The following is a 26,830-nucleotide window of genomic DNA, read 5'->3' on the forward strand; positions in this document are numbered from 1 at the left end:
CACGCAGCATTTCTGTTAACTTGTCTCCATAGTTACAATCTTGTGCTAATTCCTTAGCACAGCAACGTACTCCATGACTGTTTCTCCCAGCGTCCTACTTCTTGAGTTAAATTTGTAGCGCTGTACAATTTCACTGGGTTTGGGGTTGAAATGGTCTTTCAGCAGCTGAACAAGCTCATCAAACGTCTTATCTCCTGGCCTCGCCGGGCTGATAAGGTTCCTCATAAGGCTGTAAGTCTGACTGCCAACTGAACTGAGCAAAATAGCTTTCTGCCGACCTGCATCTTTGATTTCATTAGCTTCAAAGAAATATCTGAGAACCTCACAATATTCCTCCCACGTCTGGGATTGACTATCAAAAGGAGCGGTGTTTCCTACCGTTGCCGCTGCCATTTTCTAGCTCACACCACTGGCAGGTGTTTTGTGCCGTTAACGTAGCCACTCAACAGTCTCGCTCATTTGCGTGCATTTCCAATAGGCATCTGCTGTACTTTCATCCTCGTCGCCATTATGTAGTAACTCACAGGAGGCTTCTGGTCATCATAGTGGAGTTTAATGGTTAATGGTAGTGCCGAACTGCTACTCCGGTTCATCACATACTTAGCATAACAACATAGCCCCCAGTTCCTCTTCTATGCTTATTGAACGGCAACAACTTCAATGTGACAGTGCCACCTAGTGGACTGGTGAACTAACATGCAATATATATATATATGACCTTACAACACTGTCACATACTCTTTTGTCTATCACATAAGTGGCGCAAGTTGCGCAACTGATGTGGTATTGCGCTAAACGGAAATGATTTTGAACGGACACTTTGACCGGAGAGATTTAGATTTGCCGGTCTTCAGCATATTTTGCCGGTCGTAGTCCGGTAATTACCGTCTAACGGGAACTCTGACGTATACATATACCATATATCCCATATATATATATATATGTATATATATATTTATATAATATATGTATATATATGGGAGGGCGGCGCATTATATAATATTATATATATATATTATATAAATATATATATATATATATTGGAGGGCTGCACCTTATCGCCCCCTATGGGCCAGCCGCCACTGACTATAATATAATAATTGACTATAACTGTACCAACGCACGGCTTAGTTACTGGCCACTCTACCAGAACGTTCTGAATCGAAGGCAGAATGCGGAGAAGACTTTTAGAACTACAACAAAGGATGAATCAGAACTTGGACCGCATTTTGGACCATTCTGAAGAACGTCAAAATCCTCAACAGCACGGAGAAAGCTTTGTGCAAAGGTAGCCTATGTCATGCTAATAACAGATCAATTTGAGCTTATCAAATTTCCATAAACAGAACACATATGGAGCTAACTCTGGGTCTGAGGTTTTGATACCGCACTTTGAAGAGTACAATGATGAATTCAAATTAAAAATAAGTATTTGAAAAGTGTGATGGAAACTTCTGGATCAATGGAGACACAGAGAGACACGGGGAGAGGAACTTTGATGGCAACACTGATGGTTTATTTGGTGCGTCGGCCGGAGAATTCACAAGAAATGTTCTGAAGGTCTCTACCCCAGACCCATGTATTTAGCTAGTTCTGAGAGAATAATCAACATTGTGCATAACAAGATAAAGCACAATAACACTATCAGCTGCCGCCAACAGGCAGGAACAGGGAGACAAAACACTGAGAGCACAGCAGCCAAGGCTGCAGGTGCCTCTGCTCCTGTTCCTTGTGTCCCCTTGTCAGTGTTAGCTAATTTTACTTTTGTCCTACTACCTTGCCTGCTGTTAGAATAAAGCTCGCTTTCTGTTTGGACCTGGATATAAATCAGTACATGTGATATATATAAATTCAACACTGGAATCAAGCGAAGATTAATATTCTTGCATGACATTAGTCATTTGTCTTTTTCAGTCACTTAATTATACGTTAAATACATTTAATTCAAGTTAAGATACATTAGCTAGTTAGTGCTCTTACCTGTGTGCCTCCTTCAAACAGCATTATAACCAGACTGTATCTTAAAACGATAAGTACCAGTTAGATAAACAATTAAAAAAACTAAATAAACTAAATGTATTGAAAGACCAATCTTTATTTTACGGTGCCTTTTCTTTAAACCTTAATATGTGAGATATTAATTATGGCGTTATAGTTTTGACAATAAAAAAATACTGAGCAACTTTGGTTGAGTTAAATGTATTTCTTATTGTCTAAAAAGCATTTATTACACTCATTTCCCCCCCTCTCATATTCACAGTGTGTACCAATTGAGACTGTATTTCCCGTCAGGTGTCATCTCTCTAACCGGAGTACTGTTTTGGATGAAGCGGCTCCAGCACAAACATGACAACATACATCAGATTCTCCAATAGTAGGTGTAGCAGTACGTACAGCAAGTTGCATTACATAGATTGTTTTGAACACACCTTCAAAATAGCATTGTGATTATATTACTGGAAGCACGGGAACATTAATAAACTACATAACAGAAAGTATGAATAACAATAATGAAGTTGTGACTGTAGATATGTTTATACTTTATATTATTTACTGTAAATGTTTAATTTCGATTTAATTATTATGATGATTCTTTTTTCTTTCTATCTATCTATCTGTCTATATAAATCTCACAATGGGGTAGGTTACAGGAACTTTTCATCAACAGATTGCTTTAGTCTGGTTTAACTCTTCACTGATTGGTTGTACACACTTTTAATTCTCTGGCTATGCAATACCGAAATTGGGGCTCATTATCATATTAAATAACGCCCGTTTTTACGGGCGTAAAACGCGCGTTTTTACAAAAAACGGGCGTTTTAAACGGGTGAATAGTGGCACTTATGGGCTTTCCATACACGGCTCGCTGCACCCGCACTGCGAGGGGGACCCAAATTCCCATCAGCAAAAGCCATAGACTGTATATCTAAAGGCAAAAACACGTCGGTTTGCTATCCTGCCACCAAAATGGTGGAATGAGCTCCCCATTGACATCAGGACAGCAGAAAGCCTACACATCTTCCGGCGCAGACTGAAAACTCATCTCTTTCGACTCCACTTCGAGCGATAGAATTACTAAAAAAGCACTTATATAGGCCTACCAGTGGCGGTTCTACGGGGTGGCACGGGGTGGCAGCTGCCACCTCAGAAAAATGCCTTGCCACCCCAGCTGCCACCCCATTTGGCAGCTTTGTTTTGAAAGAAAAGTTGTAGCTCATCGGACATTTATGAGAGAAAATCTCTAATGTCCGAGTGCAAGTGAATGCAGCACAAGACGCGAGCCTTGTAACCCCTCCCCCCACCTGGCGCGAGCTTGGAAATATGATTGGCGGCGATTTCATTTGAACGGGAGGACAGGGCAAAACGAGAAGCATTTGGGATACAAGTAGACAGAAGCAGTGTTGTAGTGGGCGTTGGACGCGGGGGTACGCCGTACCCCCACTTATTTGAAGCATGATTTCTTTTTTTAATAGTCTAATACATCTAAAATCATTGCCAGTGTTATCAGTTGCAAGTGTGTGTTTGTTGTATTAATGACGAAAACATAATTGGCAGATTTCACAGTAATTATAATAAAAACGTAGCTCAAGCATTTATACAACTTGATTTGAAGCGTGTTAGTAGGGTGACCAGGTGTCCCGCACTGTGCGGGACTGCACACACAGCATTTGTATTATTTGTCCCGCGTCCCACACATTGAGACTATGTCCCGCATTTGAGTGATAGTCGCGCAGAAAGGCCGGATCGGTTCGCTGACAGCATCATGTAAGTTGCGCTGACAGGTGACACAGAGGTCCCCCAAGCCCCCCCCCTCCCCACGTTGACAGTTCACGAGCGCAAGTGTCTCCCGTCCACCCAGTAAAAAAATCCCCACTACACCACTGGAGAGAAGGAATGAGGTATTTGCGGTCAGGGTATGACTGGGGTAGGCTACAGCCATACCAATAAATGGCTTAGCCCCACCATTTTTTTATTTACTACAAGACAAATCTGCCTTTTTATTTCATACAGTTCAATTTGGATTGAGACAGGGAAATAATCTAAACCTCACGCGTGGCGTTTCACTGTCAAGGGGAGCGTGTATGTAATTACATTGCAAATACTGACTTGAGCCCCACCACTGTATGGGTTAGCCCTACCATAGATTACCCAACACAAATACTCTGGCACCGCCAATGTTTGCGGTCTACTATGATAGAGAAGAGCCTGTCAAGTTTGGCTGTACTCAGCATTGAATCAAAACGCACCATAGCTTTAAATCTTAATAAGTTTGTGAGGCGTTTTGCTGATCAAGATGGTAATCGCCACATTCAGCTGTTATAGGCATGCCAACTTGATGCTCTGCTCACGGATGAGTCGATGAGAATAATAAACTGTTTAAGAAGATGACCTTACATGTGTAAATACATGTTTCTTCTTTGTGGGGGTCTGCCCCCAAAAAACAGTTTCAAGTCCTGAGAAAGTCAAATAAGACGGTGTGTAAAACTTCACTGCCCAGCCAAAAAAAAGTAACTACTTTGATTTAACTAGGCCAGTTGGTAAGGGCTTTCCACTGGATAATAACTTCAGGAATGTATATGTTTTAGCTGAATACACGTTTTTTAACCCTAACTGATGCAGTTAGTCATTTCTTTAATGTTTGTTCTTTCTGATGTAAAGTCAAGGTTGTAACTGTTTGCAATGAAGTTGTGGGGCGCTGAACTGTTCCTTTGATTCTTTTGAATTATGATAGTAATTACTGGTCTTTCAAATTTGAAGGAGGGTGAGCAAGCATCTTGAGGAACGTTCATCATTAACTCCTCCAAAAAATATAGTTTATTTAATAATAACACTGAATATGTGAATCATAACAGTGATTGACAGCTGATAGGAATAATACGATTGTTAATATTATCATATTCATTCAGACAAACATCGATGAGACAGTTAATTAATGTACGTATTGCAGCAGTCTGCATATTTGGTACCCCTGCTGGTCTAAGAGTTAAACCAACTAATTCAGTTAAAATTCATTAAATTACGTGTGCCACCTTATATATTTATATTTAAGGCTTTACTGATGTGCCACAATAATGTCACCTAATGTTATTGAGTTAAAATATCAATATTGTGGCTTTCCAAGTTAACATTGATTGATATGACTGCGATTAAATCAGCATATACTTCTGCCAGGGGATGCCACCCCTGAAATTCTCCTGCCACCCTCTTGCCACCCCATGAATATTTGTCTAGATCCGCCCCTGAGGCCTACTAATAAAGGACTGGCTTATCTAAAGCCAGTTGAGTAGCGCTTTAAGTGTTTTAGCTCTATGAAACCTGATGTACTTACTGTATATGATCCTGTTTTCTTCAAGTTTGTATCTTCTTGGTCGAAACCGTAGAATGCAATTATTATAAGTCGCTTTGGATAAAAGCGTCAGCTAAATGCAATGTAATGTAATGTAAAGTAATGGTGCTAAAACTAAGGTAAACCAGGTGAGAGAAAAACATATTTTGATTTAGAAAAGCAGTTCTATTTACAGCAACTATTTCAATGGAAGAACTGAGGTTACCTACTGTAACCCCAGCTTCTATGAGTAAATGGCGCAGCCCTCTAAGGCTATCGCTATTGGGTAATCCCCCTGCGCCCCCGCGCAGCACTGAAACACTTGTAGTCCACGCCCACCCGCAAGGTGGGCCCCACCCTCGGGCCTCCTTCCGGTATAAATAGGAAGGTGGCCCGGCAATCTGCTCCCATACAACATAACTTTTCTTCAGCTATTCGTAGAGCCAGTGGGGCCCCGCACTTAGAGGGCTGCGCCATTTACTCATAGAAGCTGGGGTTACAGTAGGTAACCTCAGTTCTATTTCGTATAAGGCTTCGCCCTCTAAGGCTATCGCTATTGGGTTAAGGGCGAAGCATGATGTAGTCTGCGCCCCACTGGGTCCGCCCGGCACTAGAAGCACAGACATACCTGCTCAATAACACCCCCCTGCCTTATGTGCCATGCGTAATGGCTCATCACCGTACCTGGAACATAGTAAAACATGCCTATCTTCCCGACGGGGTGAAGGCTGGGAACAATACATACCGGCCGCTGTGAGAAAGTAGAGACGAAAGTCCCACCTCGTCCTGCGATCGTAGTGGGGGAACAGCAGCTCTCTGCGTGCAGAGAGGCAGGAGAGCGCACAGCTGGATCCCTGACGTCACTCACTCTGACCAGGCACTCCGTACAAAGTGTGTTAGAGGAAAAAGGAACATCCCTCCTATAAGGAGGGGAAATGGGCCGCTCTCCGCGTGCCAAAAGGCAGGAGAGAGGCGCACAGCTGGCTCCCTGACGTCACTCACCCCGACAGGACACCCAGTACAGGGTGTGTCAGAGAGGAATGGGAGACATCCCTCAAATAAAAATGAATAAATGAACAGGGGGAAGACCAAGATGCAGCCGTGCAAATATCTTCCACTGACATTCCTCCGTGCAAAGCCGTGGAGGAGGAAATTCCTCTGGTGGAGTGCGCCTTGATGTTCTCCGGGGGCTCCACCCCAGAGGAGACATATGCCTGTGACACAGCCTCACACAGCCAGTGTGACCAGGGGCGGACCTAGCACATTTGGTGCCCTAGGCGAGCTTCACCACTGCGCCCCCCCCAAAAAAAATATCAAAACATCTTAACAGTTATACAGTAAAGTACTGCAGCTTTATTTATTACAAGCAAGAACAAGAGCTAAGAATAAATGTAAAGTGCACACAAAAGAATTAAAACAAATAAACAACTTAGCTAACAAACAATAATAATATCAATAACAAACAATAAAAGAATGTGCAAATTTGCTTTCAAAGAAAATTAAGAAGAAATGTAAAGTGCACACTAAAGAATTAAAACAAACAACTTAGCTAACAAACAATAATAATAATAACAATAACAAACAATAAAATAACGTGCACATTTGCTTTAAAAGAAAATTATGTATTGTAAAATATGTTACACATGTCAAATAATCAAAATATAATATGCTAAATAAACAAACAAATACATAAAAATTACAAATTCACTTTGTCTCAAGAACTATTTACATTCCACTCCCTATCATCACACAAGGTTGGCCTACATATTAGCTCCTACTGGTTTCCATTTACAGTGCAATCCTTCTGGCCTTCCTCGCTGCAAAGTCATCAATCACATCATCATATGAAATCTGACCACCAACCTCATGGTTAATACTGATTACAGCCAGACCACTGAGGCGTTCTTGAGCCATGGTGGACCTCGGGTATGTTTTCAAGAGTTTTAATTTGGAAAAACTCCTCTCGGCTGAAGCTACTGTTACTGGTAGCGTTGCACTGATCCGCAGAGCAATACACAAGTTGGGATATATTTCGGTGAGCTGCTTTGTGTGTATGAATTTCAACAACTCAAGACTTGTCATGCTCTTTGATGGCAAGTCAGGTACATTTTCCAACTCCTGAGCCAGCTCCTTCCCATCCAAATCAGATTGCCCTCCATGGCTTAAGGTGTGTGCAAGTGCCTCTGCTTGCTTCATCAGCTCTTGGTGTGGCAGGTCTGGGAAGTTGTACAGAATGCCAAACTTGTCTTGCACATGTTCAAGAGTGGTAAACCTCTCCTTTTGTGCTGACACTGCAGCATCTACCACCACGTTAAAGAACGTTACCTCCAGATTTTGCAAGGCATTCCTCAATGGCTCATCAGGAGACTCATATGAGAAGTGCCTCTTTGTTGACTTCAGCCGCTTTTGCACAAGGACTGCATCCACATTCAGGTCTTCACACATGTCCTTGGCTGATGTTTGTGCAGCCACAAAGCCTGTGGCTCTGTAGGATTTGAGAGCTTTTTCAGTCTTTTTCAGTAGACTTACTGCTACATCCACTTGCATTGTTTGGGACTGCAGGACTTTGCTCACCTGCTGAGTCATACCAGACCACTGTGCACAGTGAAAAGCGGAATGACCCCACTTCTTCTGCCAGAGACTGGGCTTCAATCCTGATGATTGGGTCTTTGGCCTGGTTTCTCACCTCAAGCAGTGCCTCTCTCACAGCTGCGGCTTCATATCGCAGAGGCTCCACAGCTTTCACTCTGCTCTCCCATCTGGTTTCTGACCACATTTTGAGTGAAAGGTTGACGTGTTTCTTGAGGATGGCCCATCTCTGTGTAGAGGCAGAAAACAGGCAGTATAGCTTCTGCACAATGCCAAAAAATGATATGGCATCTTTGGAGCTTTTGGCAGCATCAGCAATGACCAAATTGAGTGTATGTGCCCCACAAGGCACAAACAAAGCTCTTGGGTTCAACTGCAGTAGCCTGGCCTGTACTCCCTTGTTCTTCCCTCTCATATTTGCGCCGTTGTCATATGACTGTCCTCTGCAGTCATCAAAGGCAATCTGCAACTCCTCCAGCCTCTTCAAAATCAGGGCGGACAAACTTTCACCAGTGGACTCCTCTGCTACTAGGAATCCCATGAAGTGCTCTTTAATCTGGGGGTCTTCTTCCAGTGTCACAATTCTGATGACTACTGACAGCTGTTCAGTGTGGCTAACATCCGGCGTGCAATCTAAAATGAGGGAAAAGTACTTGCATTTCTTTATTTCTTGCACTATTGTTGATAGAATCTTTCCACTGATGCATTCAATCAACTCATTCTGAATGGTTTTGCCCAAGTAGCTGTGGTGGGATGTTTGACTTTTAATCTTGTGGATGTGGTCTTTCATCACTGGGTCAAACTGCACCAAAAGCTCAACCTCTTTCAAAAAGTTTCCATTTGAAGGAGAGTGGAATATTTCTGTCTTTCCTCTCAATGCCATATTTCGCCCTGCCAGAGACTGTACAATAGCAACCAGTCGTGTCAGCACTGCTCTCCACCGACTCTTCTCTGCCTCAAGGAGGGCCTGCTCTTGTTTGTCTATTGTTGTACCTTGTTTTAATCGAACTGCCAATTCTTTCCATGACGCCAAATTGTTCAGGTGTTCCGGACTATTTTCATGGCTGGTCAAAGCAGCACTTGCATTTTTCCAATCCGACAGTCCTGCATTTGTTAAATGAATTTGTTTTGGAGATAAAAGTTGACAACAAAAACAAAAAAGACTGTTCTTCTTTTTTGAATATGTCACCCAACTTCTTTTGATCCTTTCTCCATTTACTGAGGTCCTGCTGAAGTACTGGTGGTGGCAACTTCTCCCATCATCTCTCCTTGGGAAAATGAAATCAGGTGTTATCTGATATGGTCCTCTCCGAACAAACTCTGTCCTCATTGTGTCTGTGAGATGTGAAGGGCAGTCAGCAGGATCGGTTGGTAGTGGATCGTCTGTCTTTGCTGCATCTGGAGGGCATGTGAAGCACATTTTCTCACCTCATATTCACAATATCTTCACACACACACACACACACACACACACACACACACACACACACACACACACACACACACACACACACACACACACACACACACACACACACACACACACACACACACACACACACACACACACACACACACACACACACACACACACACACACACACACACACACACACACACACCCCCAATTCCAAAAAGGTTGGGACAGTGTGTAAAATGTAAATAAAAACAGAAAGCAATTATTTGAAAGCATGAGGACAATTAGGTTTATAGCTAAACATCTTTACATTCATCAGGCACACACCTGAGAAGAGTGTATGGGTGGAATCTGTGGTGCAATCAGGATGAGATGCAGCAGGCTGTTCTGACGTTCCTTGCAGTGGTTCTGGGCCTATACATATATAGAGAACACACAAGAGCAAATATATTGGCTGGATTAGAAATGGCACGACAGTCATTTTTACATTCAATTATTTATCATCACATCAGGAACATCTATTGACATATTGTACTCACCAGAACAAACAGACACAGTGGTCAGTGGCAGGGTGGAATCAGTGGTCATCTCATCAGGATGAGCAGCTTGCTGTTCTGACGTTCCTTCATGTGGTTCTAGGTCTATAAATATAGAAAGAACACACAAGAGCAAATATATTGACTGGATTTCACATTAAATTATTTATCATCAGGAACATCTATTGACACATTGCACTCACCTGAGGAAGCCGGCACAGCTGAGGTGCATGGCGGTTCCTTGTCAACTGATGCAGCAGATGGTCCCAGATATTTTAAAAGTGAATCTAAAATGATATAACAAAATGTGTATTATCAACATTGAATAATTTCCATTTGTTAAATGTAGCTATTATTTAGTTAGTAAGCATTAGGACAGCCTGACAGGTCTGATTCAACTAATCAAGAGCTATGCCTATCTTATTAGAACAGTTGAATCAGGTGTGTTAGTTCTGGGTTGGAACGAAAACATTCAACAGGACTGGAGTTGAGAACCACTGAGCTAGTTAGCTAACGTTAGCGCACATTATGACAGGGTTGAATTTGGCAAATGTTTGACTCGGATAGTCAATGTGCTTTCTGAGGTAAACTTAACGTTAGCTAACGTTACCAACTAACTAACATTCCACCACACTGGCTAGCTCGCTACACCAAAACTAACATTGTTATTATTACTAATATTTCTATTTCATGACACAAAGAAAATAGCCTTATGACAGTTTCGACTGAATGGCAATAACAAACGCTGGCTAGCTAACGTTGGCTTGGCTAACTAGCAAGATTACATGATCCATTCGCTAATGTTGACAATACAATCAAAATTGCATACCTTTCACCTTGGCACGTTTCTCTTCTTCTTCTTTTCTTCTGTTTTTATACTGCGCCCCAGATGGCTTTTGCCTCTTCATAGTTCTCTAACGTTAGTCTTTCTTTCCTCAACGCTCAATTTTATAAACACTTGACCGATACCCATCAATGCACAGCGCTCTAGCATGTTCTGACTGTGAACACCTAAAGCCGAGGCTCTTAGACCGACCGACCGTTTTAGATTTTTGGCTCATTTTCCCTTATGTTAGAATTTTTTTTTTTATGTAAGAATAATGGTTGCAGATATAGAGGGGGGGCGCCAAAACTGCGCCAAGCAAAAAAAAAAAAAAAAATTTTTTTTTTTTTTTTTGCAATTTTTGGCGCCCCCCTCTGGGTGGCGCTCTAGGCAACCGCCTATATTGCCTGTAGGAAGCTCCGCCCCTAAGTGTGACAGCCGTTGTGCAGACAGAGGTTGCCCGATCGAGCTCTCTCTATAATGCACAAACAGGCGCTGAGAACGGCGCCAGGCCGCCGTGCGCGCCACATAGCAGGACAGCGCGCGCACCGGACAGAGGAGATTTAGAAAAATAGCGGGGGTAAAAACCGCGCAATACACTGTTCCTGGGATGACAGGAGTGTTTCTTGTATCCCATGGAACTGCTGGGGGGAGAGGCTTCTCTGTGAAGTGCCGTAATGGTCTTCATGGTGACGAGCCACGCCATCGCCGCCGCTGCCCGTGAGGCAAAAGGGCTGCGAGGGAGTTTCCACACGCTGCCTTTCACTCCGTCTCTCCTCATGAGGCGCGTACACGCCCAGGGGATGAGAGGTGTGTGCATGCTGTCCACACGAGGTGTTATAACGGTGCTCGTGGTTATTATGACCGTGTGTAGGAGGCATATCTGGGACAGAGGAATGCCGCGAGTTCTGCAGTTTATAAACCAATAGGTTAAAACAGCAGGCTTCTGCAGCGAATGAACCACCTCTGGAGTGTCCCCCTGTTGGAAGAGACTCAGGGGGATCATCACGTGACCAGCTGACGCCAACGCCGAGCAGCTGCGTCACGGAGAGGGCTGTGTGGGTTGTGACACACCGGAGGAGAGCTGTCAGTTCTTCCCCTCGCTGCCGCGAGAGTCGCGCTCTCATGCTGGCTGAGTTTAACTCCACTCCCAGATAAACGATTGTCTGAGAGGGAAGAGGACAGCTCTTCTTCCAATTTATTATGAAACCCAGGCTTTGACAGAGGCGATACGAGATGTACCGTCTGTAAAGCGACTTCCTCCCTGGGGCGAGCCAGCAAATAGCAGGTCGTCCAGAGGAAAACCACACTCTCATCCCTCCTCTGTGTAGTGGCTCCAGCCTTCTCTACACAAATGCGAGGAGCCAGGAAATATCCGAACGGCAGACGATTGTCTGGTCTGATATTCCCTGAATGGAAAACGCAGGAATTTCCTGTGTTTCGGGATGATGGGTACGTGGAAGTATGCATCCTTCAGGTGGAAGTGAACCAGTCGTCCTTGTGAAAACATTCCAGCACCTGTTTGATCGTCAGCATGTGGAATACTGACAGATCGAGGATGTCTCATTCCCCCAGTCTTTTTCGGGATTAGAAAAATAACGGGAGTGAAAACTCCTGATTTTCCTCCCTTTGAGGAACCCTGGAAATATCCTCTTTCAACAGGAGTTCCAGCAGCTCGGATTGGAGCGCAAGACATAGCTTCTGGGAGGACAGGAGTGTTTCCTGTATCCCATTGAACTGTGGGGGTGGGGGAGAGGCGAACTGCAGGACGTATCCTCTGCTGATCAGCCTGCTCATCCATCTGTCCATCAGACACACGCGCTGCCACTCTGAGAAACACTCTAAGAGCGGGCGCACATGCTCGAGATGTTCTGTGGTCGTCATGGCAACGAGCCACGCCAGGGAGTCTCCACACGCTGCGTTTCACTCCGGCTCTCATCATGAGGCGTGTACACGCTCAGGGGATGAGTGGAGGTGTGTGCAGTGCTGTCCACATGAGGCGTTATACCGGCGCTCATGGGTTATGACCGTGTGTAGGAGGCGTATCTCGGACAGAGGAATGCCGCGAGCTCTGCAGGTTTATTAACCGATAGGTTAAAACCAGCAGGCTTCTGCAGGGAGCCCTGCTGCCTACTTAATCAACAGATTAGTGGCAGCCGGCTTAATTACCGGCTCCGCTTCCTCGGAGGCTCTCGCGGAGCCGACCAGGAGCGGGGGAGCCTCACTCCCATTTGACTCGCCGCCGGGAGACCCTGTCTCTGGGGTGGCGGGGGAGCGGAGACGTGGGACGGAGCCCCTGCAGCCGCCGGGGCGGTTGCTGTGGGCGTCTCTCCGCTTGCGGCCTCCTGTGGCCGGCGTGGACGCCGCGGCTGCTGCGGGCGTTGGTGCCGCTGTGGCAGCTCAGCCGACTGGAGCCAGCTGTACATGCTGGCGAATGCCGTCCACCTGTTCCGTGGCCGTCTTCATGAACTGGGGTCCGAACAGCCCGTCCGGGCTGATTGGAGCGTCCAGCACTTTTCTGGCCGTCTCCATAACAGACGCCGCCGCGCTGTGGTGACGGAGAGGGGGAAAGCATGTTCGGCCGCCAAGCTGGCACCCTGCTCCGACTCTGTCTCCCCCGTCCGGGGGAGAGGAGGGAGGGGAGAACCGAACGGTGAACCGTGGAGGGAGGCGGGGCAGGAGTTGCTTCGGACTCCTGCCCGGCACTCTGCCCCAGGGACACGAGGCCCCGTACGCGGGCTTGTAAGCCTGGACGGGCCAATCGTCCTCCTCGGCCACAGCAGCAAGAGTGTCCGCTCTCCGCTTCCTGTCGCCCGAGGGGAGACGAGCGCAGTGCATGCTACCTGCTGGTTTAGAGCCGCGTACGCGTGCTCTGACCCCCGGCAGGATTTGCATACTGCTTTTATCTCTGCAGGTCATAACTCATTATAAACCCAGAGCCACATGAGGGACAACCACGGACGCAGTTGTTGCTCATGATGATTCTCAATTGCTGTGCTTCAGTAACTGTGCTGGTTTGCTGAAAAAAAGAGGGAGGGAGCAGATTGCCGGGCCACCTTCCTATTTATACCGGAAGGAGGCCCGAGGGTGGTGCCCACCTTGCGGGTGGGCGTGGACTACAAGTGTTTCAGTGCTGCGCGGGGGCGCAGGGGGATTACCCAATAGCGATAGCCTTAGAGGGCGAAGCCATATACGAAATAGAACGCATCTGTTAAAATAATGCAATCTGACTTGCTTAAGGCAACACGAGGATTCATTTATCATTGTGTCCTAATGTAACACATGCTCACTAACTGTCAAAATCTCATTCTTGCATGTTCTGTTTTTAGACACTAAGCCCTCTCTTCATCATTGGGAGGCTCAGTCGGCTCAACAGCCAATCCTAATTTCTTCCTCTTCTCAACCAAATTTGTAGTGACCTTAACTGACTACACTCCATTCACACTATAAATGAATGCGGAGATGTAGTGAATGCAGAAATAAAGAAACAGCTTGAGTTGAATCTTTTACAGATGTGTTTGAGGACATCTAAAAATACTTTCCTTTGAGTAATAATTCCATTTTTTTCTTCCAAAAAGCCAAACTTGCCAAATTTTCTCAAGAACACATGTTGCAAATTATAGACAAGTTATTTATTTTTAAGTTAAAAATCATATTTTTCCATTTTCCTTTTCCAATCCAGTAGGATTTTTTAGTTTCTTTATGTTGTGGCTTAATTTATTTATTTAAATATTTATAATCAAATGCTATGGATAGTATACAAATTACCTTAGCATCAAACAGTGGAAATGAGGCTTGCTTTCCACATGGAGTGACTGGAATAGTTTGTGTCCAAACCATGTATTTATAGCCCCCTTGTGGTGACAGTAGGCATGTTTTAAAGGTTGTAAGACAGAGTTGAACTCTAAGAAATTCACAACAAATAAGAAGCAATTTAGTGTAAAATGTAAGAAATAATAACAAATAAAAATCTGCTACAGAATAGAAGTGAGTGCATCACTTATTGATCAATTTATTTCTCAAATGATCTGTACACTGTCACAGTTTACATCACAGTTTTACATTTAAATACAAAGCAAAATAAATACATTTGATACAAAATTAAATAACTGTAGTGTCATCCTTATCTTTCTCTATACTATAACTAGTTGAAGCTAGACTGTCTTGCAGTTTATTCTTCCACCAAAATGACACACACACACACACACACACACACACACACACACACACACACACACACACACACACACACACACACACACACACACACACACACACACACACACACACACACACACACACACACACACACACACACACACACACACACGATGCTCTTCAAAGATGGGTTCAAATTCGGTTTTTATTCAGCCAACACTGCAACTTGTAATCATACAGTAATTTCATTTGTGTTACTTGAAAATGGTAGGAGGTACAGTGGGGAAATGTTCAAGTACACAATGAATCCAGAACGACTACAAAAATAAACACGGAAAAGAAAGCCACCATTGGTTACCGAGTTGATTGATAATGCAGTGTTTGAAGCCGATCACGCTTAAAATGAATACCTTCAGGTCAACCCGTGTGAAGATGACCTGTAATGGAGGTTAACCTGAACTTTGTTGGACACCCATTGCTGCATCAATAAATAATTAAGTCATAAATCAATCAATTATTAGATTAATAAATAGTTACGCATGATTGTAACACTCTAATATACAGTATGTTTCAAGGTTTATCTGTGATTACTTGCACTATTTACAACAGAACAATATATACACACACACACTGCGTGCATGCAGGTCACACACACACACACACACACACACACACACACACACACACACACACACACACACACACACACACACACACACACACACACACACACACACACACACACACACACACACACACACACACACACACACACACACACACACACACACACACACACACACACACACACACACACACACACACACACACACACACACACACACACACCACCTTGTACAAACACATACACACTTAATTAGAGACTAGAGGGACATCTTTCCCACCTCAGTTCTGCCAATGTTTTACAGGTCAACCCTCACATCAACAGTTATTCTTCAGTATTTCCACATCAACAATTATTAGGTGTTCTCATTTCTCATACTAGTGCATGGAAAAGACTACGGCTGGCTGTTCCAATAAATTACATGAAAGGAAGTATGCAGTTTCATCCATATTTTGTGTGTGTTTCTATTTATACATTACATTTAAGTCATGGCTATCATTAGTTGATCATGTGTAGATTGCAGGGGTAGGCAAGTCGGCATTCACACACTGGGGGCGTTTTTGTTTAAGTGTTGTTTTAAACTATTGTTTTTTGTCATAACTATTTTCACACAGAAGGCCAATAAAAAAGCAATGTAATTATTTTTCTGATCCCTCAACCTATCCTTACCCCTCAATATTTCTGAGCTTTTGCACCCAGAAATACATCCAACTACATTGGGCAGTCCATGTTGAGTTGCACCTATTAATAACAACTATAACAGCAACACATAGGCTCGGTTGACCGAACCAAAAGTGTAAACTTGTTTTCTCCTATCATGGTAGCGCATACCTGATCCAGTGCTTTTGTTCTTACCTTTCATAATAAAAGCCCTAGAAAGTACTGTACAATATTAGCAGGCTAGTATTTCACATTTCAGCTATTGTCAATGTGTCAAACCCCCCAGTGTGTGGAGGCCTTAACGGAGGAGCTGTTGGGTTAATGTAAGGGTCACACAAGTGGTACGCATGTTTTAGAGTTGTATTCTTTTAACTACTGGTCATTTTCCAAAAGCATACCAAAAGGGTTAATAATGTTTCCCTAATTCCAGTCTGCCTGATATTTCACTCCACCCGTCCCTGAAAGGAAGGCTATATTTAAGTTATGACAAAAATCCTGATGGAAAATTCCCCACAGGAGGGAAATTGTAGCTCATGGCAGCCTGTTGCATGCACGGGAAAGCAAATGAAAATCCTTGAGCTACATTTTGGAAAATGGTTGCTACACATATGCATTCAACTTCATTGAATACAGTGCTTGACAGGAAAGAGGTACATTTTTCAGAACAGGAATGGATTGTTGTTTTTGTGCACCGTCTCACCCGACCCACTGCCTGAGAGCAACTGTGGCTGGAAGGGGGCTCCCCCCCCTTGAGTGGATCCTCCCATGTTAGCATTGCCTGTTAGGCGAATCCCTCCAAAGACACTGGACTGTCCCGTTCCTGTTCCCAATAAGAGGGGGTCTGCCAATGGATTCCCCAGAGGTCCAGACTGCACCACACCTCTAAAGAGGGGGTTCATGTTAAGCTCCATGCGTGGACCCCCTCCGACAGAAGGTGATTTTACCATTCCAGTTCCTGAACACAGAGGAGCCACCTGAGCTTTTTGAAGCATATTTAAGCCAGGATGAGACACTCCCATGGTATGTGATGGTGGCCGAAATAAGGGAGTTTCCCTGGCAGGATAAGCGGCTTCAAAATTTGGAGTAGGTGCGACAAAGGACGGAGCAAAGGAGGGACCGAAGGGACTGCAGTATGGGGTTGATGTTTCTGGAAGGGACAGTCCAGCAACAGCCCCTGATCTGACCACAGGGCCAGATGTCATGCCCCTGGCTTTGAAAGCGCCTGTGAAATAAGTAGGAGTAATAGGAGGATGGAGGAATGGGGGAGGGATATATAGTTTGAAGTATTCCAGCAAAGAAATGCACCAGAGCAGAGAGAGGGGTGAGAAGAGTTAAATATCAGCTGGTTTAAATACACTAGTCTATATACTGTACTCCAAAAGGTCACAAATATACACACACACACACACACACACACACACACACACACACACACACACACACACACACACACACACACACACACACACACACACACACACACACACACACACACACACACACACACACACACACACACACACACACACACACACACACACACACACACACACACACACACACACACACACACACACACACACACACACACACACACACACCATTACAAATTATACAGTGACACCACAGGGTAGGGGGTTGGTTGGTCCAAAACACATTTTCATACAAACCTATTGATAAATATGTATTTGTCACTCATACTGTCCCCCACCCCTCTCTCAGTCTCCCTCTCTGAACTGCAGCTGAAGAGTAGTGGAATACATTTGAAACATCACAGAGGAATTACGGATTTGTATCATCTCAGTGGTTTTTCAGTCTTTGGGGTTGACCATGCATCCATTAGAATCAAGCGCACCACAGATAATTCCACATGAAGCCTTCGTCAAAGATGTTGATTTTCACCCATTCTGAAGCATTTTTTCTGTCCTTACCGATGACTTGTGTTTGGGTGACGAGCGTTTTGACGAAGGGGCTCTGGTTGGGTTTAGGGTTAGAAGAAAATAGATCGTCCAAGTCAACGAGCGACGCCCCTGCAGAGCCCAGAAACGAAGCAGTCTTTCTATACGAGTTCTCTTCCAGCGCTGTTCGATTTCCTGCAATACAATAAAGGTCCAATTCTACTCTAAAAGGTGTTTTCTTTTGGTCAGGGAGGAAGAGAAAGCAAAGCGGGAAAGAGAAGTTAAATTGATTAAGGTTGTTAGCGAACTGCTGAAAGATGGAGAGATGGAAGTTGAAATGGAGGACAACAGTCACATGCAAATGACCATAAGGTGTACACAAGAAAAGCGTATTCATACATGAAGGTAAAAAAGTTACGTTGTTAGAATCACCATTCTCAGTCAAGCACTAAGCCAGTTGGCATAGAATTTGCTCGATTGAAATCAAACATACATTTTAGCAGACTACGCAGCAGAAAGATTATGTTGATTTAATCAGAGGGGAGGGTTTTAATTGCTGAGTACAAAGAAACCAATGAGGTTTTAGTCTCATGAATAATGGAAGAATCATAGGAATAAATGTTCTGCAGACTCAGAGTTTAAAGAGTGTTGTACCTGTCCCGTTAGATGCGTTGCTCGGTGCACCCCAAGGATCGCTTTTTTTAGAAGCTCCGTCTCCAAAGGGGTCACTAGGTGCGGAGGAGTCCATGGGGGGAGCGGGTGATCCCCACGCATCATCTGTGCTTATTGTAGCTGCAGCTGAACAAAGAAATAGAGGAAAAAGCCAAGCATTTGAGTCTATTGGCTTTTTCATCCAATTGGAAATGGCCAAAATGTCATCATGTTAACTTGGAAAGCAACTTCAGTTACCTTACAAGTTGCATCTAGGGGTAATCTTTGAAATACATATTTGCTGTTCTCACCTGGGGCTCCCCAAGGGTCATCGTCCAGTTTGGATGCATCTCCAAATGCATAGGAATTCTCAATTGGTGAGGAGGCGCTTGTTCCGTCATCCCAGGGATCTCCGCCTTTTGTTTCCTTTGGAGCAGATGGCGCCCCCCATGGATCTGCCTTGCTGGAGGGTGTGGAGGTAGCAGGGGCTCCCCACGCATCTGCACTCTCTTTGGGCGAGCTCAATGGAGGGTCATTGAAGGGATCTGAGGCATCATCTTTTGGTGGAGTGGATGGCACTCTGAATGAGTCCTCTTTAGGGGGTGTCGTTGGTGCACCGAAAGGGTCCTCTTTGGTTGGTTCGGATGGTGCAGAGAAAGGATCCTCTTTGGGTGGTGTTGTTGGAGAAGCAAATGGATCCTCTTTTGAAGGTTTGGACGGGGAAGAGAAAGGATCTTCTTTAGGTGATGTCGTGGAGGCAGTAAATGGGTCACCTTTAGATGATACTGGTGCAGAAAATGGGTCTTCTTTAGGGGGTGTTGATGCTGGTGCAGTGAAGGGATCATCCTTTGGAGCATTAAATGGATCATCTTTCGGAGCATTAAATGGATCATCTTTCGGAGCACTGAATGGATCCTCTTTCGGAGCATTGAATGGATCATCTTTCAGAGCATTAAATGGATCATCCTTTGGAGCAGTGAATGGATCCTTTTTCGGAGCATTGAATGGATCATCTTTCAGAGCATTAAATGGATCATCCTTTGGAGTATTGAATGGATCCTCTTTCGGAGCATTGAATGGATGATCTTTCAGAGCATTAAATGGATCATCCTTTGGAGCAGTGAATGGATCATCTTTTGCAGCATTGAATGGATCCTCTTTCGGAGCATTGAATGGATGATCCTTTGGAGCATTGAATGAATTATCTTTTGGAGCATTGAATGGATCCTCTTTCGGAGCGTTAAATGGATCCTCTTTCGGAGCATTGAATGAATTATCTTTTGGAGCATTGAATGGATCCTCTTTCGGAGCGTTAAATGGATCCTCTTTCGGAGCATTGAATGAATTATCTTTTGGAGCATTAAATGGATCATCTTTCGGAGCGTTAAATGGATCAACCTTTGCACTGTTGAAGGGATCTACTTTTGGGGTATCTTTTGGAGCAGTAAATGGATCTCCCTTATCCTTGCTTGCATTGAAGGGGTCTGAACTATCTTTTGGTGCGTTGAACGGGTCATCATTCAACGCATTAAATGGATCTGGTTCATCTTTTGGAGCTACAAAAGGATCTTCTTCCTTCTTTGGCACATCAAATGAATCTTCATTGGTTTTTGGTGCTGAAAACTGATCTTCATCAGTTTTTGCCCCCCATGGATCTGTGGTGTTTTTAGGTTCGTTGGAGGCTCCCCATGGGTCTGGTTCTACCTCCTTTTCCTTCTCCTCCTCTTTCTCCTCTGATTTTTCTCCTCCCCAAGTAGCTCCTTGAGCATCATTGCCTTTGCCGGCATCCTCCCATTTCAGCTCATCTTCACTCATCTTGGCCTGGGATATAACAATTGAAAAAATAAGGGAAGTAAAAGTTAAACTATTACAAATAGCTTCATCAGTGGTATGTCTAAATAAGTCCAATTGACAGAAAATATTGAACTTGTTTTTTTAAGAAGAGTAATTAACTGCAATGGGTATATGTTTGTAAAAAACGCTTTATTCGGATTTAAAATGCTCCATTGTTCAACTGATTCTTTCCTTCAAAAACTGTGTTATAGAATGTTGAGACCTTGTCAAAGGGATGTACATACAATGTTTTAGGATATGCTTTGTAGTATTGTTATATCTGACCGCATTATATTGCACTGGTGTAGTATTTAAGTGTGTGTACTTGCTGCACCAGAGTAGTCTACTAGCTTAACGCTTACCCTCCTCTCCATGTCTTTCTTCTCAGCTTCCTGTTTAATACGCTCCTCTTTGCGAGCAGCAAAGGAAGCAGTCAAGTCAGCCACAGAGGGTATGTTGTCTAAAGATGGAAGCCCAGAGGTCCCGGCAACGTAGCATGGCTTGTAGTTGGGATCCTTGACTACGGCCACTGATGAGGCTGGTTGCAAGGGATGGAGAAAAGGTTGAATACAATTTGTGTTACATACCAGTGTTTCCCCTATATACAAATAGTGGCGGCGCAGCGCCGCTGCTGAAATATGAGCGCCGCTGCTAGGGGGCGCCAGCCAGGTACCCAAAAAAATAATAATAAGTGGCGACCCTTTTTCATTTTTGATTGTTTGTTATGTAGATTTGTAGTATTTGTGTTACTGGCATAGGCGACACAGGCGGTCGCCTAGGGCGCCAGATCTGGGGGGCACTGCGCTGGTAGCTCTGGGAGGGAAAAAACATTTTTGACCGTTGCCGCTCATCCAAATGTTCGGCCTTGATGTAACACCCTTTTCACCCCGGTTACACGTTTAATTTGCCCTGTACGGTGGGCGCTAGGTTAACTAGGTAAAATAAGATATGAATGAACAACAAAAATAAAATAAGCTACATTTATTTGTTATTGGCTATGGTAGGTTATTGGTTATGTTCACATACTTATTTGATTATTAAAATGTAAACCAATCTTTTTCATATGGGTGTTTAGAGTTGTACCCCCTAGATCAGGTCTCTAGTAATTGTGTGCTCAAAGTACACCAGATTGAAGCATTTTACTGAAAAATGTTAAAAAAAAAATCTTCCCGGGGGGGCATACACCCGGACCCCCCTAGAGGATATCACGTCCACCCCCCAATTCAAACATGTTCATACAATACTGAATACATTTGAAGCCATTTTTACATCTATTACCCATGTCAATAAGTTTCTTTTTTTGCAGTGTATTTGTCTTTTGTAGAGATTTTTCATTTATCTTTACACATAAAATGTCGCCTAAAATCTCACCTAGGGCAGCAAATTGTCTAGAACCGGCCCTGGTACTAGGCCTAAAGAGCCTTTCTTGTGCTAACACATAGAAACAAATTGGCGGGGCGCACTTTGCAGGCGCACAGACTAAAAACTTCCACGCACTCCGCGCTCACATTATGACGGGCCCACGTGCCTTAGCACCGCTGCCATGACTCCATCCTAGGGGAAACACTGCATACACAAACAAAAAAAGATTATGATACTAAAACAGTAAAGCAGAGAAACTCAAGACAAAAGGGCTCACCACCAGCACCCTTTGACGTCTTCTCCCTGGTCATGATGGCAAAGTCTCTCTCCTCCTTCAGTTTATCATCGTCCTCCATAAGAACAAGGACGACTTTGGCCTTCTCTCTCACATTACCTCCCTGAGACAGAGATGTTTACATTGGATTGAAATGTTGTTTCTGAGCTTTCATCAAAATCCTAATGATGCTTAAAAAACAACTTCCAAAAATTGTACACATTGCGTAAGCTTGAAAATGTCAAGCATTGCCACTGTGGAAAGTTATTAAATCAAGGGATTCTTACATTTACACCAATCTAAGACTGAATCTGGTTTTATCTAATTGTGAAATTAGCCTAGAGGTTAAAAGGAAAATGATGATATGGGTATTTTATAGGGCTGTCAAGTTAACGCGTTAATAACGCAAAAATAAATTAACACCACTAATTATTTTAACGCGATTAACGACTGTGTATTTTTTGTCCTCGGCCGCCCCGTAGTTTCAGAGCGCATCGAGTTTAAAATACCATCTACAAGCTGATGCTGACAGCCCCGCTCCTGCCGCCCGCTTGCGGCAGACCACACTTCCACGCTCACCGGCAGGCACCGACTGGCCATCAGGAGGACCGGGAGGGTGTGTGTATGTGTGGCGCGAGCAAGCGAGAGAGAGAGAACGTGCACACCTTACGTGTATTGTTGTTGTTAGCATCTGGTGCTAGCTAGCTGCGCTAACAGATATAAGGAGCTGCACTTGACTTTATGCAGGTAGACAGACAGCGGTGTTCAGAGGTTGTTGTGTTTAATATTCATGAGAATATTTGTCATTGTTCAAATGATAATAAACAAACATTTGCATAAAGCATATTTGTCCACTCATATGTTGATAAGAGTATTAAAAACTTGAGGTACATTTAGAGCAGATAAAAATGTGCGATTAATTTGCGATTAATCGCGATTAAATATTTGAATCGACTGAAAGCCCTAGTATTTTAGTTTTAATAATACACAACCTTACCACCATTGCAAATATTATGGTCAGCAAAATAGGATTCCTTTATTATGGTCAATCGTTCAGAAGATTTTAATTGGCTCAGCATTTTCTCTGATAATTCAAGATCTGAATGTTTAGTGAGTAAAATCATTCATCCATGATAAGTAAATAGTTTAAAATGACCAAGATCTAGAAAGTGTATCGTAAAATGGCATGTGTAAAGGGAATACGCCTCAGTTCCAGTAGACCGAATGAAACAGACAGTACATTTGATTAAAACTATGGATTTCTCTAGGTTTGTTGAAAACATGTAGGATAATGTAAAGTAATGTAAAATATATTCCTAGTCATTTTTATACATTTATTATACATGTTATTCTTTTAAATGGTTATTAAAAGTATTACCTGATCTTTGCCATCCTTTTCTATAAAGCGATACTCTGTGAGAGCTTTGACGATGTAGATGTTGTCTTTCATTTGCAGAAGCACGCGGTCGTCCCCGGTCTTTAACAGGTACTCCAACAGTGTCAGGGACTTGTATAGAAATAGGCATGAGAAATGTATGAGAAAGAAATACATATAACTGAAACAGAAAAAGACAATCTCTATCGTTTATCTTATTTTTTGTTTGAATTGAATGAGCTAAATAAAAAACATCAGGATAAACACTTGAAAAGCTTCAAAACACACAATGCTTTTAGCGGACTATAGCGTAACTGATGTGCCAATAAAAAAAAAGGCACATAACTGGCAAAGTCACCATGGACTGCCATGTTACCCTGGTGATACCCGTAACTTAATAGCAGATATGCGGTGCAGTTGACGTCTTTACTAAAAAGCAGATAAATAATTAATGTCATGTGAAGGAAGAGAGAGTGCTTCAACTAAATGCCAGTACATTTCATTTGAATAAAAACTGTGAAATACTGCTTTGGTAGTGAACAATTCAACGTTTTTAATCTTATAAACCTTCGGGTATCCCTGAGCATGTAACGATCAGTCTAGTGGGAATATCGTGCTTTCATTACATTTTCTATCATTTATTTAATCATTACCTAATCAATAAGTGTAGGGTACCAAACGCTAAGTAAAAGATGGACTATTAAAACATTCGAAAAGAAGATCATGATGGTAAAAGCCATTGTTTTGAAAAGAAGGCTTGTCCATTTGAAACACCAGAGAGGGAGCCACATTGTCTTTTACAATTTTTTTTTACAAAATGTCCTGTATCTACAAAAGTACTTAAATCTTAAAGGGGCCTTATTTTGCTAATTTTCAGGTTTTATAATTGTATTGCGCTGAACTTTGAATCACGGGGTAGCAAGTTCGAGTCCCACTGCAGTCAGCATGTCGTTGTGTCCCTGGGCAAGGCACTTCTCTCCAAATTGCTCCTGTGGGGATTGTCCACAGTACTGAATGTATGTAAGTCGCTTTGGATAAAAGCATCTAACAAGTGACATGTAATGTAATGTATTTTGTGCCTCTACTGTTACATGTTTACATGCTTTAATGTTCAAAAAGTGCTTTATTTTTCAACCGCTTAGAGATGTCCTGCCCCTTCACGTACAATAGTTGTGCTATAAGTGTTATGTATCGATTTCACTATGTTACGGAAGTATACAAATGATTACAATTGAGGCGTTTCAGGCACGGGGGGGGGGGGGGGGGGGGTGGGGTGAGTGTGTTGGAGAGAAGGACAAGGAAAACGTCCCAAAAAGCCTGATCGGGCCCCCTTATAGCTGACATAACATCCATGATGACTGTTTGAATGGCACTTTTACCACAGTCTTGTTACACAATCCATTTGTGTGTGTATTGATACCTTGTGGATGTGTCTCCAGTTCTTGTCGTCTTTCAGACGCCTCCAGAGCATTGTCATGATCTCGTTGCAGGCTACCACATTGTAGGTCAGATCAGAGAGGTCTGCCATCTGAGTGCTGGATGGGCCCCATGGGTCATTAGAAGTCGCCTCTCTCACCTGCAGAGGAAGTGAAGCAAGACATGTCAGTGTTAAGGGAACCCAAGGTGGCTGCATTCCAAAGGTCAGATGCCAGCTTGTGCCAAAGGGCTCACAGTTACAAACAGTGACCCCAATTAAAAATGTAGCAAGTCATCCTTGCTAAAATCAAATTTCATCATGCCAACAAAAATGATAAGGAGTCTGTTCTTTCCAGATCATGTTTCATCGGATAAGCATTTTTGCCAAAAACATCCACATCTCTATGTTTCCTTCAAATGTCAAATCAACTGATCGGCTGGTGGGGGCAACTGTTCAAGATGTTGAACAGTTGTTTCTGTTTTGTGATATTAAAACATGGCATCTTGTGCTAATAGTACACAGATTTAAAGTGTTCATTATCAGATATATGTCATGCCACTTTTACTGCCTAGTGATATATTAAAAGCGAAAAACGTTCAAAAATTAAAAGTCTTTGAGCACTAGGAAAAGCGCTATAAAAATCCAATGTATTATTAATATTATTATTATTATTAAAACATCCTTTTGTATAAATGCTTCCTAAACTAGAGTTAAGAATACAATAGGAAAGCATTGTATTCCCTGGCTAAGGCCAAATTGAGTTGTTTACCCCTTTCAAATAGAGTTGATTTACCTTGACCTCAGCCTCAGAGTAGTTCTGGACCAGGTTCTTCAGCTGTCGGCGGAGCATAGAGGACGTCATGGTGTGTGTAGGGTTGGTGGGGAATCAAACCACCGCAATCTGTTTCAGAAAAAACTTGTAAACAATATTGCATGCTTACAAAGAAGAATGATCCCCAATTATATACACGTTTAAACATAATCTCGAACAAATACAACTCCAATACCTTTGTAAAGTCTGTGCTGTCCAAGATGTATTTTTAAACGTTTTCAGTGCTGGCTCAGTGAGCGTTCATCCTGCTGCTCTCTCTTCCGCCTGACTGCATTGACTTGTCTCAGGGTTCCAGAAACCAGATCCTACAGCTGCAGGGAGGAACCAGTCAACATAAAAAAGAGCTGAGGCACGGGTTGGCACTGAGTGACAAAAGCCAGCATGCGATAATGAATGTGTGACTGCAAAGCTACACTATAGGTGTGCTTACACCTGCTCTATACGATAGCTCGTGACAGTTTGTCATCATCACTGCGACAAACACAGATTCTCATCAAGGTTAGCTATCTGGCTAAGCTACAAGCTAGTTAGCTGCCAGCCTCCTGTGGCTCGGTGAGGAAAATATACGCTGAAACCTGATTTGAAGTGCACATTGATGATCAATCTGAGTCATGTTAACTCTAAGTCGAAATGCTTAGTAGTAACGTGTCTCTGAGGATCCACGGTCCGTGTTTTCAGGACCTCGGAGAGCGACTGAAGACGGCCAGCAGCCGTCAATATGGCTAATGGTTAACCCTGCCGTTGTCAAGCCAGCTGGAATCAGCTTACATACCAGACATCAGCCAACAAATGAAGGGTTGTATTTCGAGAAAACCAGCGCTAATATGAGTTCAAAATAACACGCACTCGCCGCGTGTTATTTCGTTTATTAAATGTGCGTATTTGCAGAAAAAATGAAAGGACTAACCCTGAGCAGATCTTCAGGAATCTTCCAGGAGACTACACCGCGACGGTTTCCGCTTCCGCAGTCCCAGCACCTGCAAGCCCACGCCCCCTCACGATATATTTTAAATTAAATACAAAATCATAGCTCCTTGTTTTTCTATTCCGGAAA

The 26,830-nt window shown here is 43.3% G+C and overlaps 2 protein-coding genes across 8 annotated transcripts; both read right to left on the reverse strand.

Annotated features, from left to right (window-relative positions):
- Positions 1 to 5,915: 5,915 nt before the first annotated feature.
- Positions 5,916 to 11,023, reverse strand: LOC307021056 (zinc finger MYM-type protein 1-like). Of its 6 annotated transcripts, XM_079652820.1 has the most exons (4): positions 10,072 to 11,023; positions 9,872 to 9,973; positions 9,660 to 9,746; positions 5,916 to 9,313 (listed from the first exon to the last, which is right to left on the reverse strand). In XM_079652820.1, the coding sequence occupies exons 2-4, from the start codon at positions 9,918 to 9,920 to the stop codon at positions 7,833 to 7,835; spliced, it is 1,617 nt and encodes a 538-aa protein (XP_079508946.1). In that variant the 5' UTR covers positions 9,921 to 9,973; positions 10,072 to 11,023; the 3' UTR covers positions 5,916 to 7,832. The 6 variants fall into 6 exon arrangements, with proteins under 6 accessions (XP_079508946.1, XP_079508944.1, XP_079508945.1 ...); XM_079652818.1 differs by having other exon boundaries at positions 9,660 to 9,973; XM_079652819.1 differs by having other exon boundaries at positions 9,872 to 11,023.
- Positions 11,024 to 14,666: 3,643 nt separating this feature from the next.
- LOC307021055 (uncharacterized protein) lies at positions 14,667 to 26,793 on the reverse strand. Of its 2 annotated transcripts, XM_079652815.1 has the most exons (11): positions 26,684 to 26,793; positions 25,952 to 26,087; positions 25,738 to 25,845; positions 24,948 to 25,103; positions 23,531 to 23,659; positions 22,156 to 22,276; positions 20,879 to 21,054; positions 18,995 to 20,504; positions 18,687 to 18,830; positions 18,066 to 18,227; positions 14,667 to 17,356 (listed from the first exon to the last, which is right to left on the reverse strand). In XM_079652815.1, exons 3-11 carry the CDS (start codon positions 25,804 to 25,806, stop codon positions 16,794 to 16,796), a joined length of 3,030 nt encoding a protein of 1,009 aa, XP_079508941.1. In that variant the 5' UTR covers positions 25,807 to 25,845; positions 25,952 to 26,087; positions 26,684 to 26,793; the 3' UTR covers positions 14,667 to 16,793. The 2 variants fall into 2 exon arrangements, with proteins under 2 accessions (XP_079508941.1, XP_079508942.1); XM_079652816.1 differs by lacking the exon at positions 14,667 to 17,356 and having other exon boundaries at positions 18,122 to 18,270.
- Positions 26,794 to 26,830: the final 37 nt, after the last annotated feature.

The sequence above is a fragment of the Notothenia rossii genome (assembly GCF_949606895.1).
Source record: "Notothenia rossii genome assembly, chromosome: 10".
Classification (NCBI taxonomy): Eukaryota; Metazoa; Chordata; class Actinopteri; order Perciformes; family Nototheniidae; genus Notothenia; species Notothenia rossii.